This window comes from Leptidea sinapis, chromosome 1 (assembly GCF_905404315.1).
Source record: "Leptidea sinapis chromosome 1, ilLepSina1.1, whole genome shotgun sequence".
In the NCBI taxonomy this organism is placed as follows: Eukaryota; Metazoa; Arthropoda; class Insecta; order Lepidoptera; family Pieridae; genus Leptidea; species Leptidea sinapis.
In genome coordinates, this window is record NC_066265.1 from 30237435 (window position 1) to 30257447 (window position 20013).

At 36.0% G+C, this 20013-nt stretch overlaps 1 protein-coding gene across 1 annotated transcript in view; it reads left to right on the top strand.

The window, feature by feature from the left end:
• The window catches only part of LOC126965062 (uncharacterized), a 28684-nt gene extending 12144 nt beyond the window's left edge, over nucleotides 1–16540 (top strand). The window contains exons 2-4 of the mRNA XM_050808512.1: nucleotides 13070–13225; nucleotides 15225–15365; nucleotides 16322–16540. Of these exons, the coding sequence (XP_050664469.1) occupies nucleotides 13070–13225; nucleotides 15225–15365; nucleotides 16322–16501 (477 nt within the window). The 3' untranslated portion in view covers nucleotides 16502–16540. The remainder of the gene's footprint in view (nucleotides 1–13069; nucleotides 13226–15224; nucleotides 15366–16321) is intronic.
• Nucleotides 16541–20013: the final 3473 nt, after the last annotated feature.

Consider the following 20013-nt stretch of genomic DNA (forward strand, 5'->3'; position numbering starts at 1 on the left):
AGAGCTTGTGCATGTGGACCTCCAGCTTCCTCACTGGGCACAGCATACAGGTCGTTGTCGACGGATATTACTCGAACCCGAAGCCCGTGAATGCTGGAGTGCCCCAAGGCAGTATTCTATCTCCCACGCTGTTTCTTCTGCATATCAATGATATGTTGGACACCACTAACATACATTACTATGCAGACGACAGCACTGGTGACGCCGTATACACGGGCCATGCAGGTCTCTCCCGGGAAATCGTCGACCAGTGCCTGGAGAAACTTATGTCTTCCATCGAGTCTTCTCTTGAGAGGGTCGCGGAATGGGGTAAATTGAACCTTGTCCCATTTATCCCCAGAAGACTCAAGTATACGCGTTTACCACTAAAAAAAACCCATTTGTCGAATCACCGCTCTTCGACAACACTTCCCTTAAAGCCTCGCCTAGTATCGGAATACTGGGTCTCGAAATCTCGAGCGATTCCCAATTTCGTGGCCATCTCCAGATGGCATGGAGGGCAAAGCCAAATTGGCTTCGAAGAAACTGTGCGTCATTAATAGAGCACGGCAATACTTCAAGCCGGCCCACATTCTAGCGCTCTACAAAGCGCAGGTCCGGCCACACATGGAGTGTTGCTGTCATCTCTGGTCTGGCGCACCCACCCCAGTATAAGCTCGATCCATTTGACCGCGTGCAACGTAGAGCAGCTCGAATTGTCGGGGACCCAGTGCTCTGTGAACGGCTGGATCACTTGGCATTGCGTAGAGATGTCGCTTCATTGTGTGTCTTCTACCGCATTTATTACGGTGAGTGTTCCGTAGAGCTGTTTAACCTGATTCCTGCCGCCGAATTCCACCTTCGCACGACACGCCACAAGTTAGGATATCATTCCCACCATCTGGATGTGTGGCGGTCCTCCACAGTGCGGTTTTCAAGGAGCTTTCTTCCACGTACTACAAAGCTGTGGAATGAACGTCCTTGTGCGGTGTTTCCGGTACGATACGACATGGGTACCTTCAAAAATAGCGCGTACACCTTCCTTAAAGGCTGGCAACGCTCCTGTGATTCCTCTGGTGTTGCAAGAGATTGTGGGCGGCGGTGATCACTTAACAACAGGTACGCTCGTTTGTCCTCCTATTCCATAAAAAAGGGAAGCTTGTTGAGTGCGCTCTCGCCCTAATTGCAGTGCCTACTGTTTAGCGTTTATACGCTTGTTGTTATTTTCATCAAAATCAAAACGCCGCCAGAATCTTTCACAATTAAAATGGTTAAAATATAAGCGGTCAAGTATGATTCCAGGAAAGAAATCATTCCACAATTACAGCCTACATTTGGAAATGGACACATATATTATACAATGATATTTTTTTTATGTTGATTCATAGCGCAAGTCTTGCAGCTTGGCCAGAAATGCAACTATGAACTAAGCAGTAGCTGCCGTCGTAGCGTTCAGTTGTAATGTCGCCTATTAAATATTATAATATACAATCGTCCGGTTATCAAAACGTGCCGTGGTCAAAGGCTGACCATTGAAGCTGTATGATGACTGATGTATTATGCACACATTCAATATTATGCAACGTAGGTATACCACTTGAGATATAATTCAAATATATACCTAAGTAAGTGTTGGCAATCTCCTCCTCATTTGCTTCTACGCCCCTATTCGCAGTAAAGTTTGTAAAATTCGAAGCTAATTTTCGTGGAGACAACGCCATGTTTATATAATGAGATTAAATATTTTGGAAGGACATTGTCTTAACTTGAAAAATTATGTCAAGACTTTTCTGATAACCATAGAGAAAGTAACAACTAAGTTTGTATTTCTAAACACACGTCAACGAGAAACGCAACAATATGTAAAAGACGTTATCGTAGTCTCTATTTACTTAGTTATTGTTGTTTATTAGGGTAAACATTAAGGAAAATTAAACCAAAGCTGGAAAACATTTTGTTTCAACGGATATTGTTCACAAATTCACGCATTTCGATTGTGTAAAAGTGCCTACTGCCAGTAAAAGCCACGCCAAAGTTGGTTGAGCTTTTTTGGAAACTAGTGAGCACAAACAAGCAAAAAAAAGAAGAGAAACTTGTCGCTTGGTCACGAATGAACGAACGAAGGTCACGGAATGGGATAAATTGAACCTTGTCCAATTTAACCCCAAGAAGACTCAAGTTTGTGCGTTTACCACAAAAACCCTATTTGTCGTATCATCGCTCTTCGACAATAACTGTCTTAAAGCCTCGCCTAGAATCTGGATACTGGGTCTCGAAATCTCCTGCGAATGCTGATTCCGCGGTTATCTGGATGGCAAAGCCAAGTTGGTCTGGTCAAATCTGGGCCTCATAAATACGGCAATACTTTAAGCCGGCTCACATTCTAGCGCTCTACAAAGCGCAGGTCGCGTTGCTGTTTTATTGTTATCTCTGGTCTGGCACACTCCAGTATCAGCTCGATCTATTTAACCGCGTGCCACGCAGAACATCTCGAATTGTCGGGCATCCAGTGCTCTGTGATGCCTGGATTACTTGGCGTTGCATAGACACGTCGCTTCATTGTAAGTCTTCTACCGCACTAGGCGATCCGTTCGCTCGTGTGTCCTCCTTTTACATAAAAAAAAGTTACATACACTATTTTATCTACCCACATACCATAAGCTTCCATGATGCATTCAGGAGCCGCATACCTCATGACCGCATGACCTCCATAAATTTTAAACGGTAATGGCGATGATGAAAAGTTTTCTGGCGGCTGTCATAGTTCTTTTTAATTCGGAGACAAACTAGAGTCGACTCCAACAATGATATCGTTCGATATCATTCGTCAAACTTGTTTGCAATTTGATATTTCATTGGAACTAAACGTCATCTCGACTGATGTTAGAATAGAGGCCAATCAATTTTGATCAATCAAATTGTATATATATATAACTAAGCTATGTCTCATAGTCAAAGTCTTTGAGAAGATAATACATACCTTCATTAAGAAACTCCTTCCACCCATCTCAACCTTATTTTGCTCAGTGAATATCTGACTGAAGCCATGGACAATGGTAGTCTAGTAGATGTAATATATACCGATTGTAGCAAAGCCTTTTACCGAATAGACCATAAGACTCTTTTATCGAAAATTCAACTATTTGGCAGTGTGGGACTTGCATCGGTGGTTTGCATCTTATATTGACCGAAGGTCACAAGCTGTAGTAATCAGTAATTATATCTCGAGCTGGGTAACCATTCCCAGTGGGGCTCCACAAGGATCGCTACTTGGTTGCCTACTTACGTTGGCTCGGTAAGAAAATATCCTTTTTTTTTGTTTTCATTACAATGATATTTAACTCTTATTTTATGACATCAATGCTCGCGCAGCCGCTGTAAAACCAGTCCGACATATTAACGAGAGATCGAACCTCGAAAGCACTTATAAGCTGAAAAAGTTTTAGTTTTACTTACAGTGTTACTATTCCAATCGCTAATACCATACACGTAAAAAATGTTTAACAATTTCTTTTTGAAATGTTGTTATCCATCTCTACAAAATTGAACTTGAAAGAATCAGGTTAATACTTTATTGAATTAATTTAAAAACAATACGAGCAACTCTCGGCGCATAACATTAGAGATGATATCTTTCAATAATTTTGTATGACAGGATGATGATAAGCACAAATTATTTGATAATATATTTTAACTGCAACATTTTATTATTGGTGGTGAACTTACTTTTCTAAGGTCATTCTACATTTACCCCCTTATTCATATTAGTCTGCTAACTTAAAGCATTGCTAATTCTCACTCTGTCTTCTTCTATTGACCTAAGTCAGAATTAGAAAAACCACTCCTTAGCGGCTGTTTTAAGTAAGTGGACCATTATGAAAAAGGGGGATAATCAATAGGTACAGGCCCGGTCTAGATTAATGCTAGTGACAATTAATTATCAAAAAATTTGTTCTATTAAGTATTTATAAGCGCTAATTATGTTAAAGTTTAATAACTTTCGTTAGTAAATATAATATGTTCGCCGTTTTTGGTAAAAAAAATGCAAATGTTTTGAAACAACGGAAAAAAAAAAGCATCCTTGCATTATCGGCGCGAGTGACGGGCACGAAGTAGTGCCTGCTTGTGCCAATGCACAAATCACTTTTTGTAAAATTATGCCTTTCGACAAAACTTGTAAAATTACGCCTTGTAAAGAAAATATCCGGAAGACGTCCACTGGTGGACAAAGACCTCCCCCAAAGATCTCCGATGAAGGCTTTTCGAACGACTAGCGCCATCTCTGTGGCCCTGTACGCTGCCATTAGGAAATGGAATATGAAAGCGGTAAAGAGGATACTGAAGGAGTAGGAAATAAATATACATATAATGACAAGAGTTATTTTCTTCTAGAAGTATAACACAATGTGATTTATCTAAAGAAGAGTTTTATTTATTAAATACAGATAAGTTTTACATAACAAATATCAACTAATAAAACACTTACTAATGTAAGAAAAGAGAATCGACAATTAAATGTTCCTGCTTTACTATTCTTATTATAAAAACTTGACTCGTCTTTTGCTCTTTTAAATTAAAGAAAATTATAATTCGACTGAAATAAAAAAACAACACATTTTTGAAATAAACGTTCTTTAGGTGCGACTTGGGGTTAACTCAGAATATAATTCTGAAGGTAGTAACGTTCAGTACCTCCGGCAGAAAAAAGTCAATTGAAACATTTTTTAACCGTTATGGTTACAACTTAATAGTATTACAAAAATTTTCTCAAATTTCTCAGTAATATTTTAGGTTACAATAATATGTGTTATAATAATAATTTAATTATGTTTATTCAATTATTTATTGATAACACGGCTTTAATTAATGTAAGTATATATTTAATGGTGTAAATTAAATCTTCTCGTCTTTCAACTTTTTTACAATATCTGTTATATACTGGGTGTCTCAGAATAGGTGGGACGAGGGCGAATGAAAATAACATTTGTCTATGAGCTTTCAGATAATCAAAAAAAGTATACAGGGTGTCCCTTGATGAAGGGAAAGTGCCTTAAATGTCGTAGATAGGGTATTTTACTGAAAGAAGACTTTATGTTATATTCAAAAGTTAGTAATTCTGCATTTAAAGATTTTCTAAAAATTACTTGCCTCGTCTGGGAATCGAACCGACTTAAATATAAAAAAAAACACCCATACTTTGCTAAAATGCTCAAAATGTGATCCCTCCTGTCTTACGCAAATCGCCAATATTTTAATGAGTTCGCTGCCTTTTGATTTCCTAATCATTTTATGGTGAATACTCGATATGATATGGCACAATTCTGTTTGTAACTCGCCCACGTTCTCGTATCGCTTTTAAACAAAAAAAAAACTATAAAGCATTTTAATTATGAAGTGGGTACTTACTTACGAATAAACAATACTGTGGAATGATAATATCTCTACTTTTCGAACGTCGTCGTCGGCAATAAATAACTTTCTTAAACTTTAACTTTGGGACACCCTGTATGTATGTATCTGTTAATTATTCATAAAGTTATTTAAAATTAAGTCTTACTTCAATCGCGCGTAAAGATTACACGCACACACTTTTTTTTACTTTCTCCTCACAGGTAGCCCTCTTATGGCTGAATAGACATTTGACATTTGAGTATGTAACAGTTCAGCCATATAAAATCGCAAGTCTGACACCTTTTAAATGTTATAAAGAAGCGCCTTATTCAAAAAGTCTACTTACAATACGATTATAGAATATATAGAGGATAAAATAGTATGGAAAATAGAGCATCTATTCTGATAAATTTTGTTTTCAAATTTAATTTGTGTAATTCATCCCAGAAGTGAGAGTTGTCACTTTAAAAACATGACAAATTGCGTCTATCCCTGCACTGAGACAAACAAATGAATTTTGTATTTTACCGAATCTCGTTTTTGGAATAGCGATTTTATTTTTTATCTCTGGTATTGATAGTATATTGTTTCTATTTCTTCTATTATAAACTATACATATGTATATTATTATAAATGAATTGGGTTGCTTTTGTTAGAATACCTGCGTGTTTATAGCGATTTCCAAGGGCTTCTCTAGAATTCAGATGATAGATGTCCCATATCGCCCTTTTTGCAAAACAAATATTGTTTCGATATCAGCTGCTTTCCCACATAGCAAAATTCCATATGACATAATGCTAAGCAGATAACTGAAATAAATAAATGTTGCTGTGTTAATATCAGTAAGATTTTTAATTCTTCTAATAGCAAAAGTGGTTCTAATGTGGGGTAATGGGACCCCCCATTACCCCACATAAGAACCACTTTGTACCAATAAACTGTCAAAAACATAGTGTGTTTAAAAATATTTAACAAATTGCCATAATAAATATGAGACGAGACAGTCGTAATTTCAAAATTTAAAGTAAGTACTTATTAACTCTATTTAAAAAATATTGTTTTTATTCAATACTTGAATATTATCAAACGTGGTAACAGGCATCAATCTTATTCTTAATATTATAATTTTTAGTGATTATTTTTGCTACATTATCTCAATATTACTGTAATTGTATATTGTAGGGTTTTTTAGGTTTAGTTTTACGTTGGCCAACTTGAATGTACCAGTTATTGATTTAACTATGTTAGTTTATAATAATAATTATAAAACCTAACCACTGGAATATATGCATGGCTGTCAAGGCAAAACATGTGCCTAGTCTTAAATTTATTACAACTTTAGCTGTAGGTAAGTAAATGTTTCTTGCAAATAAAGAACTTTGACTTTAATTTACTATTATTATTCGTTGATATATTTTGTAAGATTTAAACTCATGGGATCGTTAGGTGCCCGTTGTGAAGTTAGTTTTAAGGTTATTGGTTGGTACCCATTCTTAATACACAGAGAAATCACGGGTACACCTACTTCACGTACCTAGGTATCACCTGAGCATTTATCTCATGTAGCATGAAATTTTGATCAAAATTGTTATTCATACTTATACCTAATTATTATTATTAATTGTTTTGATCAAAACTATTTCTGTACAAAATCTATTAGGTAAATACATCTTTTGCAAGAAGTCTTTCTATATATAATTGTTGACAGTGACAGGTTGAAGATGTCTATAAAAGGCGATATCTCCCTGGAGTCAACACACTGGATGTATTAGTTATAACTTAAAATCATAACAAAGTTTTATCCCTCAACAGTTAAATAGAGTTGTAGAAATAAGATTCTGAGACTTACATATATAAGGCGTAATTGTAAATTGCTGTAATAAGTAGATTATAAGTAATATTGTACATATTTTAATAGTTGATATAGAAATTTGAAAATTTTATTTTTTTAACTGATCGACACACTTCCGCTGCAGCTGTTGACAAGTTATTCTGCCCGATTACTATTCGAGTCTTAGTCATTGTGTCATTATTCGTAATTTATTCTTAGATATTTAGGGTTTGTTTTAATTAAAGTTTAGTAACGATTTTCTATTTAATTTAATTTAGCTAGATAAAATAGCCCCAACACTAGCTGGTCAATTTATTTAAACGAATATGTGAACCTACTCGTATAGACCTCACTTTGTGCAATTTTGTCAATCATGAAATAATCTAATCTAAAATCATGCCAATTTTCAAATAATACGCAGATGTTATCATTTAATTATTTAAAATTACAGTATGTTTTGATTGAGATGATTTGATTTTTATCTTTATAGGTATAGCTATTTAAATTTGAAGCTGATATTTGATACAATGATATTTAATACTATAATATTATTGGTGCAAAATATATTTTAATATATATATATATATATATATATTAAATCCCAACTAATATTATAAATGTGAACGTAAGTTTGTTTGTTACGCTTTTACTTAAATTATTTAAAAAAAAATCATAACCTAAATACAAAATATTGATCATTTATATTCCTGTTTCGTCCTTAGACTTAGGTCCCTCACTACTAATTACGTATGTCAAAATACTAATTTGTCTAAACATTTTCCAAGTGTAGTAGTTTTTTCCGTGTAAACGTAGAGTACAAAATTTTGATAAATTAGTTTAGTACGTTGTAATAAGATCTTATGCACTGAGAGCATAAAAGGGACATTTTGTTACTTGTTTTTTTTTTATATATTTTTAATATTTGACTTCATTAACTATGAACCTGCTGTTATAATTAAATTAATAAATTATAATTTTATAATCAAATAGTGTGATAATAGTCACCATCTAGTTCTTCATTATCTCTACAATAAACAATTTGTTATGTTTTTAAAGTGATAACCCTCACTTCTAGGTTTAATACAACAAAGCATACAAGATTTTATCTTTAGTTCTTGGGAATAAATAAAAATCGCAGGGCTCCAGGTCAGGACTGTATGGCGGATGACTCATTATCTCGACACCTGCCATAGTCAAATATTCAACAGTCCGTTTTGCGGAATGCGCTGAAGCATTATCGTGGTGAAGGGGGATCCTGCTTCGAGGGCGCTGCTGTCGACTAGACAAAAGACAAACAGCGATTGACATACCAGTCTGCAGTAACTGTCTTTCCATCTAGAAGATTGAAGCACATTGTCGCGAAATGACTTTTCCGACCAAAGAATGAGGCAATCATCTTTTTTCCTTGACTTCTTCTTTTCTTTACCTTAGTTGGCCGATCCTCGAAAGGAAACACCCACTGAGCTGATTGTCTTTTGGTTTTGGGTTCTTAGCAAAATATACAGCTTTCATCACCTGTGACGATGTCAAATACAGCATTTGAATCATCGCCGTTGAACTTATCTAGCATTTGGCGACACCAGTCCATGCGAAGGTCGTCGGTTAAAGTATGGGGAATCCATCTGGTACAAAGCTTCCTGACGCCTAAATATTCGTGTAATATTTTTTCAACTTGACTCATACCAATGCCTAGGCTTGCCCGTATCTGCTGATAGGTCACTCTTATTATCTTCAGTAGTCACTGTTAAAGGACGTCCCTCACGCGGATCATCATTCATCATTGAGATTGCTACGTCCACGCTTAAACTCGTGAAGCCAAGTTAAGTTAAAGTTAAGGCACGAGATGGCGCTTCATTACGAAATGCTAATCGCAGCCTATCATAGCTTTGTTTTTGAGTAAGCCCACAACGAAAGTCATTTTCACGTGTAACAGGCGTTTTACATTTGCCGCCAATTCTCAAATACAAATAACAAATGAATGCAATATACTACATTAGGTTACCAAAGAGTTCTAAAATTGAAATTCAAAAAAGTTTTTATTAGCATTGTTTCTAACTGGCCAGTTCTAATCATTTTCAGTGTTACCCACGTACTACACAACTTATTACGAATTAGTTAGCTTGCTATTAAGTTAATTAGTACCTTCTACAGTTACAATCTGATTGACCGCAAACTTATTGAAATAAATAAGTCATCCGAGAGATCGCAGGTTCGAGTACCTCATCGTTCATAATTTTTGATTACAAACTAAATTTTACACAATTAACCCCAGAAGTGATTGATATCACTTTAAAAATAACAAATTGTTTAGAAATAAATCACATCAAAAATCCATTGAAAAATTTCGCTGAGTGATTCTGTTCCCTATTTTATTTATTGTTATGAAATTAAGTGTATGACTGAACTTAAGCCATTGTTAATCAATGTTATGAGTTTAATAAACGTTTTGATTTGATTTGCCGCTGCTTAGACTGTTGCTGATTTGCTGTTGTTGCTGAAGGTATGGAACTCATCATTCCATCTTCCTCGGTGGCAGGTCACAACCCTGGTTTGACCGCTTCTGCAGAAGGCCCTCTCGCCGAGCAGGATTTTGCTGTCAGGCTTGGGTCAACGCGGTGGTATCTGAGAATGAAAATGCCAGCGAACCTACAAAAAAAAACCCTATAATCACGCGTCCAGGCCCCTCAATAGAGTTATTGCTGTGGCAAAGTCGAAGTAAATAGGCAGTATTGTCGAGAGATTTGTACGCCTTCCCTAGGGAACTCGTGCGTTCTGGTCAGTTGCTAAGGCTGTCCAAGGAAATTCCTGCCAGCGTGCCATTTCGCCACTGCACAATGACGATGACTTGCTGACAAAACACGTAAAACTCCCTTATCGAATCAAACTCGACTCTGGATTACCAAGATGCATTACTAGCACATATTCCCCGATGCGACTCATACATGACGGAAGTAAAATTCCGGCATGTTTGAGGCGCTTTCCACTTTAGAAATTCATAAATCTATAGGCCCCAATAGTATTTCTCTGATGGTACTGCGATATGTACTTGACTTGGCGCCGGTCCTTACCCGTCTTCTCCGGCTCTCCTACTCATCCTGCGTAGTCAGAAAATTATTATTATTATGTGCCTATAGGGCACCTGATCCTTAAGATACCTTATACGCACGTATCGATGGTAAAGGCATTGGCGGAGAGTCTGGACATAGCCAAAGCCTTAGATCGGGTGTCGAACAAAGCACTTAAAGCGAGTTTAAATCCTCTGGGCTTCCCGAGAGTTTCTGCAAAGGATTACTAGATTTTTGGCTGATCGGAGCATCAACGTTATTATCAACGGAGCATGCTCCGACTTAAAACCCATAAGCGATGGTGTCCCGCAAGGCTGCGTGCTATCACCTACACTATTTCTTCTGCATATCAATGCTGTAAATTAGCGGTATTCACTGTTATGCAGATGACAGCAGAGGTTATGCCACTCACGCCAGCCTTGCAAACATCTCTCGTAATAGCGTTGACGAGAACCGGAACAATAATAATTGTGTGTCTGAAACAAAATATTTTAATTTTATACGATAGGTTCATTCATGTAAACTTTCTTTGAATTATTGGTGTCGTTGTAGTAAATTATGTACAAGTGGTTACATATCGCTGAAGCATATTATAGCTATGAAATGACTAATGATTGGAATAGTTTTAAGTAGCTATATACATCAGATCATATAGCTTTAGAACAGAGACACAAGAACACATTTATTAAATATATTTATTTATAACGTTACAAAATTACTGTCAAACAAAATGATTAAATGATATCATCTCTAATGTTAGATTATCTTACTATTATTTCAGTAGAAAATAAGTGAATCATTGTCATCTACTTATTGTTAGTCTGAATAGCGCAGAGAGTTGCTCGTGTTTTATGTTTTTAAATTAATTCAATACAGCATTGTATTTACTTGATGCTTTCAAGTTAAATTTTGTAGAGATGGATAGAAATATTTTAATAAGAAATTGTTCAAAATTTTTTACGTGTATGGTATTAGCGATTGGAATAGCCACTGTAAGTAAAACTAATACTTTTTCAGCTAATAAGGGCTTTCGATTAAAAGGATCGATTTCGTTAATATGTTGGACTAGGTCTTACAGCGAGCGGCTGCACTAGCATTGATGTCATAAAATAAGAGTCAAATAGCAATGGAATGAAATAAAGGCTATTTTTGACCGGGATGTCACAAGCATTTTAGAATTCTAAAATTCTATTTACGGCAAAAAACTAAAGAAACTGTTTAAAAATGCTCGTGTCCTTAGTAAATTTTTAGGTAAATTGGTTTTACTTTTGTGAGGCATTTCGAATAAGAAAAAAAATATTTAAGTAATAATAACCGAATAAGCAGAATTAGTTAATCTTAAATATATAACAATATTTATTCAGTATTGCGATTATATATTTTTTTATATAAGAGGGGGCAAACGGGCAACAGGCTTACGGGATGGGGAGTGGTGAGGCAGCCGCCATGGAGAACAAACTCATATGTAACGTTTTTATTATTGAAACAAAACAAATCTTTAAACTATATTTACAATACAATGACTACATAAAATTAAAACTATCATTACGTGGAAGCGCACCAAGAATACTGGTAGCATTACCACCTTGGATAGCAAGGCTGGTCCGTTGACCGAAATAGCTGCCAGAGCTGGGGTTTCCAGTAGCCTTATTGAGGCGCGAAGATAGTATTTTGAACATTCTCCGCATCTCAACATATTTGCGACGCTTGCTGTCTTCGGCAGTCAAAGCAGCAGCCGCAACATCAACAGACGTAACTTGGACATGAGAAGGAGCCAGCGTGTCGACGCAAGTCGCGTCCCACACTAGCACCCTTCCCCAAGCCCAAGCCACCAGCGTCATTCCATCAGGACGCTTGCCATCGCGTAAACAGCTGGTATATTAAGAGCGGCAAATGCCCTGCGAATGACTTCATTAATGCTGGCGTGACGACTGATAAGGCCTGCCGATCTTAGGCAGGACGCCCAAGAGCATCTACCTGAACGCCACATCTACATTGATGTGGTTCATTCAGTTTTATAACTAGCCGGAGTGATACGTATATTTACAATGTCATGCTGTCAAGTAGCGTTCCAATCGGCGCAGAAGGCAAGGCGTAGCCAAAAGCCCGACTCATTTTGTGTCACGGCCAAAATACGAGCACGCTCTGTTCTGTCAGTAGATGAGATCAAAAGATCATCAAAGGCTGACTTACAAAGAAGTGCGTCCCATGCTTTTTGACACTTTAAATCGTCTGGAAAATTTTGAATATTTGCAGTATTTAGCCAAGCATTGTTAGCTTCCTTCAAATACGCAATCTCTGAGTTACCTGGTACATGATTTACAATTCTAAATCATGTACTAGAAACCAAAGGCTGCGCACTATGAACTAAATATAGAAATGCTGGTAAGGCAACGCCCGCAACTTTGCGAGTACCCAAACCACCAAACCGTATCGGTAAAGAGGCTTGAAACTATTCTCGATCTGTAAAAGCGCAATTCAAAACGGCTTCTAGAATATTTTTAAGCGAAAAATCAATCACATCAAGTAAATTTTGAAATTTCCATATCGAGCTAGACCTTAAGAGGTACGTACATAAATTTTGGAAAAAATAAACAAGTCCGAAGAATAGTTAAGGCCATAATCTGTCTGAAACGTTATTAATTTTTTTAATGTGATCGCTGGAATTGAAACAGGAAATGATGGGGCTCCAAGAAAGTGAAGTGAATTCTTATCCAAAATTAATATTGGGGGCCAGAACATTAAATTTATTGGTAATATCAACCCGTATTAATTTAGATCATTATTTATTTATTAATTACAGGCACTTGAAGTAGTCTTTGAACGCTGTGAAATGGTATATGTGAATCCGAAATATTTTAGTAATGTGACACTAAATGTGAGACGATATTCCCGAAACGGTTCATATAATTTAAATTTAGGTGGAAAAGTACTACGCGCATTAGACAAGAATGTTTCGGTAAGTAACGAATCGAGAATAGTATTACAGGGTATATATACTTAGTAGTTACAGTTATGGTTTGCACCTTTATTTACTACACATTTCTTCGTCTCCACTGTCTGTCAGCGCAATAAAGATCTAAATAAGAAGGTACTTTTGCCATTGAATAGTGTAGAGTTATAATTATAGTAGTTTAATAATATTTTTTTAATGTTGATAATTGTAATAAACTTTCGAAGTTCGTTTGTACAATTCACAATTATATTTATAAATCTCCAGGCAAACTTGAACTCGCGCCCCTGCCATGATTCCTACATTGATACGTTATTAAACTCGATGTCGACGGCGATATCTCTATCCGTAGTGGTACTCTTCCGAGTAACAGCAGTACATGCAGGACACACCCAATACGGGCTACATGTATTGAATTTGAGGATATGCATTCAGTGTGGTATAAACCATTACATTTAGTGCATCTAATTCTTTTTTGTGTCACCACAATTCCAATATTACATGCCAAACACTCTCCAACCATGATTATTTAGCAATAGTATGGATACAGCATTGACGACGAAATAATACAAAATGACTAGAGGCTAATGAGAAGAAGTAGCAAAAAACTCATTGCCACTTTTTGATGTGAAACATCTATAGCCGCACGTAAAACCGATTTCTGGCGTGGCGACGCATGCCGTGGCGACGCGTCGCCTTGTCACAGTAATACCGTCCTCAGAGGCAATATCGAATATAACTATTACCGAAGTCACTGATTAAACGAATTAAGTAGTCACGATTTGAAATAAATTCGTAAATTTTTGTATTTAATGAAAATAAATGTTTATTCAATAAGTAGTCATCGTTATCTGGAAAAAAAACGTAATATTTTATTTTATCATTATGACATATTTAGTTCCTATCACAATATATTCTTTTCTGCATATTACTTTTACAAAATAATGTCGATGTTTCACATCTGCCAGGCGTCCCGTGACGGCTCACATTTTTTTAAATTAATTTACAGATTTACATAATATGTAATAATATTATAATTACCAACAATATTGGTTTGTTTAGAAGTTTGTTACTCTTTCAGCATATCTTTTTTTTATATATCAAAGGGGGAGAACGGGGAAGAGGCTCACGGGATGGGGAGAGGTGAGGCAACCGCCCATGGACATCCGCAAGAACAGGTGTGTCAAGAAATGCGTTGCCGGGCGGAAAGGTGGGAGTATGCTTTTTTCTTAAAGGTCCCTAAGTCGTATCTGTTCGGGAATACCGCAGCCGGTAATTGATTCCACAAAGTAGCTGTGCGAGGCAAAAAATTTTTAGCAAAACGCGTGGTTGTGGAATACTCTGGCATTCTACGTCAACGTGATGCGGGTGATAATGTCCGGTGGTGGAATTCGGCTACTGGAATCAACCCGAACAGCTCCTCTGAGCACTCTCCGTGATAAATGCGGAAGATGCAGAGAGAACCCACATCTCTACGAAATGCCAAAGAATCAAGCCGATCGGAGATGACTTGATGGTCGATGATTCGAGCCGCTCTTCGTTGTATGCGGTCAAATGGATGAAGCTAGTACTGGGGAGCACCCGCCCAGAGGTGAGAACAGTACTCCATGGGCGGCTGAATTTGCGCCTTATAAAGTTGCAGGCGGTTGTTTTTAGTGAAGCACTCTCTCGCCTTACTGATTACACCAAGGTTTTTAGAGGCCAGTTTGGCCTTCTCTTCCAAGAGACCACTGAACTGACATCGCTCGATATATAGACGCCAAATATGCCAATACAGGCTGTGGCAGTTAGAGGAGTGTTCTCGAATCGAGGAGATACGTCAAAGGGAGACTTTTTATTGGTGAACGCACAACCATCTTCTAAACGAATTTTAATGAAATGTTGAATGCACATATTTTATGACCAAATAGGATATAGGCTACTGTTTGTTTTTTTTCTTTTTGCTGTTGTTTTTCGTTGAAATTGCCAAATATGCTATATTAATAATATTTTTTTCATATTCCAGATCGCTTTAATTCTTGAGGAATATCTTCATAACGAGTATCAGCCGTCGTTCGTGCAATTCAAGTTTGCGACCTGCGACATGTTGAAGTTTCCATATATTGACCTTGGAAAACGATATAATTTAAAATGTCCTATTAAACCGGTAAAATACTTTTTTATATTACATAATTGATACCTTTCTACACCCACGTACATTTTATTTAATTATCCAATAATTTACAAAATATGAACAAATAAAATACATTGTAAAAACCACGGAGGTTTGACCCTAATGCATTATCTTCACGAATCGCACGACGAGAACTGATAGTGTCATCGTACGATCGTGTTCAATTAGGACGACATCTAAGGGGAGTTCCAGTGTTAGTTTAGAGTACAAGATAAGTTTTATTATTTAAATATCTTATAACTAAATATTTTTCAATATCTTATAACTAAATTTACAATACTATGACTACATAAGATTAAATCTATCATTACGTGGAAGCGTACCAAGAATACTGGCAGCATTTCCGCGTTGCATCCGTTAACCGAGAATTGAGGCGTGAAGATTGTATTTTCAACATTCTCCGCGCCTCTGGGCCCCACGGGAAAATAAATAATAAAATAAAACTTAAGATAAGTTTTACATTGCGATATTGAAGTACCTATACAGAGAGACATGTAAAAGATTCAGTAGAAATAATAAATTTAAGAACGAACAACCTACTTTTTAGGTACATCATATATTTGTTGCCAATTTTTGTTCCACGCTAAAAAGTAAATCAATTAAATAACATGTACATGCATATTTAATATTCATTGATTATATTGATTGTTTTTATGCTATCCGTGCCTATTAATGTGATGAAATGGGAGGGACATCGAATTCTGACAAGGTGCAAAAGTAATGTGACCGTGTTGCACCTAGTATGTATGGCCATTTATTGGTTACTCTTTGAGAGTTAACAGAGATAAATACTCTCAGAGATATTGAGATATTGGGATCGATATTAAATCAAAATTAAGCTAAGCTGTCTGTCTCCACAAGCAAAGAACATGTTAACAAGCAACGTTTAATTGTTATTGATATTCATATTTCTGTGAATTTGTTCCCAGGGTTATGTAATGCTTCGCAATTTGACAGTTCTTGCCGCAAACTTTCCCGCTGTGTTTCCATTTGAAAAAGGGCGAGTATATGTGAAGTTTTACATAACGGACACAGAAGAGACGATGGCCTTGGGATACGTTTACGCTTCATTTAAGGGATCGCGAAGATCGCGTCATTTTGCAACGTAGTACCTATCTAGGTGCAAATATTTTTCTATAATAAATTAAAAAAATTACAAACGTTTATTTCGAGATAACTACGATCCATTATTAGTAAACTTATAATCTGCGCGTGTTAGTAATTATATATATGAAGTAACATATTTATTTTTATTACATGGCCAACATACGGACAGTCTGAAAACTGTTAACGCTGCCTCGTTTTCGGCGGAGTTGAGAAGCCGCTTTTTTGTGTATAACGGCGCTGAAGCTGTCGGCCTCTGCGTGTGCAAACTACAACAGTGATCTGACGGCGTTATTATTCTGGACCCGCAGGGCGCTGTACGATTTATTAGTGTAGCACGCCCACAAACTACTGGAGTAGAGCGTGGATTTTTACTGCTGTCAAACAACGCGCGCATCTGCGTGCTATTACGAAAGTATATTGAAAGTACTGTAACCTACTCACTAAGAATTACATACACACACAAAGCCAGACACACATACACTCACATTTCATTTTTATTTCTTTAATTTTGTTTCGTTTGTTATTATCATTTGTCGAGGAATCACTGACCCCGAAGATACAGTTTTAACTAGTTTCGGGGTCAAAGGTCAACCTCTTTTAATATCACTGCAAAACCGTTTTTCAATGTTAGTATTATTACAATTAGCGATAAAAAGATGTAAAGTGTTATGTAATAAATATTAGTTGAACATTTAGTAATTTCAGTTTTTTTCAGTGAGTATAAAAGAAAATGAAATAAAGTATTATTATTATATTCGCTCGAAATATATGAATGATTATATGTACTGTTATCCTGTGAGTGACGGTAACATGATCATCGAGGTTTTTTATTTTCTTGATTTCGTTTAATGCATTCAAAAACCGCACATTATGACCACCATAAAAATAGAGTGTTTTGACTTTTGTTAGAACAAATTTCTTATCTGCGACAATGTTAGTATTGCTAAATAGTAACATCGATTTGGATAATATTATTTCATTAATATTATTTCATTTTGAACAAAAATAAAAACGATTAGCCTTTATTATAATATCAGTCGAGTTGACGTTTAGTTCGAATTGAAATGTCAAATTGCAAACAAGCTTGACAAATCTTGCACGTAAGTAAGGTAACGATATGTTAGTTGGGGCCATAAACTTAGTATACTACCTATGGAGGGTAGAGGTAAGGAGAATCATCTGTGTATCATGGACTAGTAAAAAAATAAGGACTCCGTGTCACCTTACATAACAGTGTAGCACCAAAACTAGCCGATTAACGTGTAAATACATAGCCCCACGCACACACATTACTACAGGCCGATAGGCGGCCATTATGAGAATTGTCATCGTCTGTGACAGATCAGTTTGCTTCTGATAAAATATTTTAAAAATGCCCTCGTGCGTTGTGAAAAAGTGTAAAAACGATACTATAGAAGTATTTGTGGTCACATATGATTATTTAAGGGAGAAAAAATTGTGTAACTGGTATCCCCCGTAACCGCACACACACTAACGTAACGGTGCTTCACTTGATAATATCACGGCGCGGAGCTCTTCTTTCTTTACTCGTCCGTGCTGTGTATATGTAAAAGTGTCCGTCAAAATGTATTTAATTAGGGTGGCCCCACAGTAGCATCAGGGTGAATTTTAAAATACGTGCCAAATATAAAATAATACTAATCACTCTAGGTGCACGTTTCCCTATAACTATTCTTTAAGGTTATATTACTTCATTATTTTGAACAACGTAAGTTGTTGAAATTTTAAATGATTAACTACTTTAGTCGACATTAATATTAAATTTTTTAACTCGGCATACTTCAATTCGATTACAATTGCTACATTCACCATACTGCATACCGTGCCCTGCGCCTACGCCAACGCCATTGTGGAAGATTTTTGAACTGTTATTTACAGCATAAGCTGGACACTTGCAAATTTTCACCCATATGAGATGAATCTCCTTGCCTCTACCCTTCATAATACAACCGTAATAGACGAATAGATAATAAAATATTGTATATACACGAATTAGAGCCCGAGCATCATAGGGATTGACCAAAAGCAAAATACTATTATAATATTATAAATTCAGATTATATTTATATATATATATTTATATACAAGAATTGCTCGTATAAAGAAATATATAGATATACAAAAACCTTCTGCGAAACACGCTGCATCTAATGGTACAAGTATTATTCCGACTGTTTCAGTAGTTTTGCAGTACATAGGGCACAGAAAAAGTGTGCACTTTTAGTTAATCGGAACTAATTGAATTTCGAATGTTATATTTTTTGAAACGTTGCAACCTTCTTAGTAATAAGAAAAAACAATTGGAAGGGAAATCATTTGACAATTGTTTTTTATCACACACAAAAGTTCTACGTACGCAATGAAAATGGAATTACGTCGAATAGATTTTCGAGCGATCAATTTTTATGATTTGAAATTTGAAAAGTTCTCTCTTGTATTTTGATTTTGGTCCCTGTTGCACTGACACTCGCGTTTATTTAATGTGTTATTTACAATTATTGAAATTTTTATATTATGCGCAACTCTTCTTTTATTTAAAAAATCTATGTTCTTCATTGCTGCGCCATACCGGATGTACCCAACAACGTCTAACCCTTTGAATGTTAGCAAGTTGAAGGAAAGTCATAACAGCCTCGTCTTCTGAAGAAGTCATGTTGTTGTTCCTAAAAGTAGACACTTAAATGCAAAGTTACGCAGTCTAGATAGACGCGAATACAAGCCTACTATGCTTCGTGTTGTTAATTTTAAAATTAATACATTTATACTTTGTTTTATTAGTATATATAGGAATATCACATAATAATTAGAATCAAGTATTAAGGTTGTTTCTTTACTCGAACAAAATTTTAGTTGAATCATATTATGAACGTATGTTACAATAACATGCAATAAATAAAATGCCAAACATAAGTAACCACGTGGCCGCAGTGAATAAGGAGTTCCGGCAGCGCATGGAATTTTAGCGACATGAATGGCATAAAATGTTTTTCAATGTCTTCTATGGTAATGTATTATTAATAAAAATTACAGTTGTTTCTTCACTAGAGCTGAATTTATGAACTCGACTAACGGTCGTTCCCAATATAATATCTACAGATAGAGTTAAATTACTACCTTCTACTGTAGCTGTCAATAATCTGAAGCTGTCCCAATATACCCGATAAGTCATTCTTATCGAATCTTATATTGGAACGCGTGACTTGCAATTTCAATACAAACTTCTATCGCTGGTAAGAAATACGTGGTCCCATTGACAGACAGCGTGTACAGATAAGGTGAGTTACCGTCGATAAGTTTATTGGGACAGAAAAGTCAACGATAGTTACGATTTTTATCTCAAAAAAGAGATAGACTGAATATTGGGAACGGCCGCAAAGCAATAATAATATTACCTAACATAACATAATATGCCTTAGAATCCGTATATTAGTATTTCCGTCCTACCGAGTCGTTACCACGGAAATGTAAACTCAAGTTTGGTTGTGTACATACG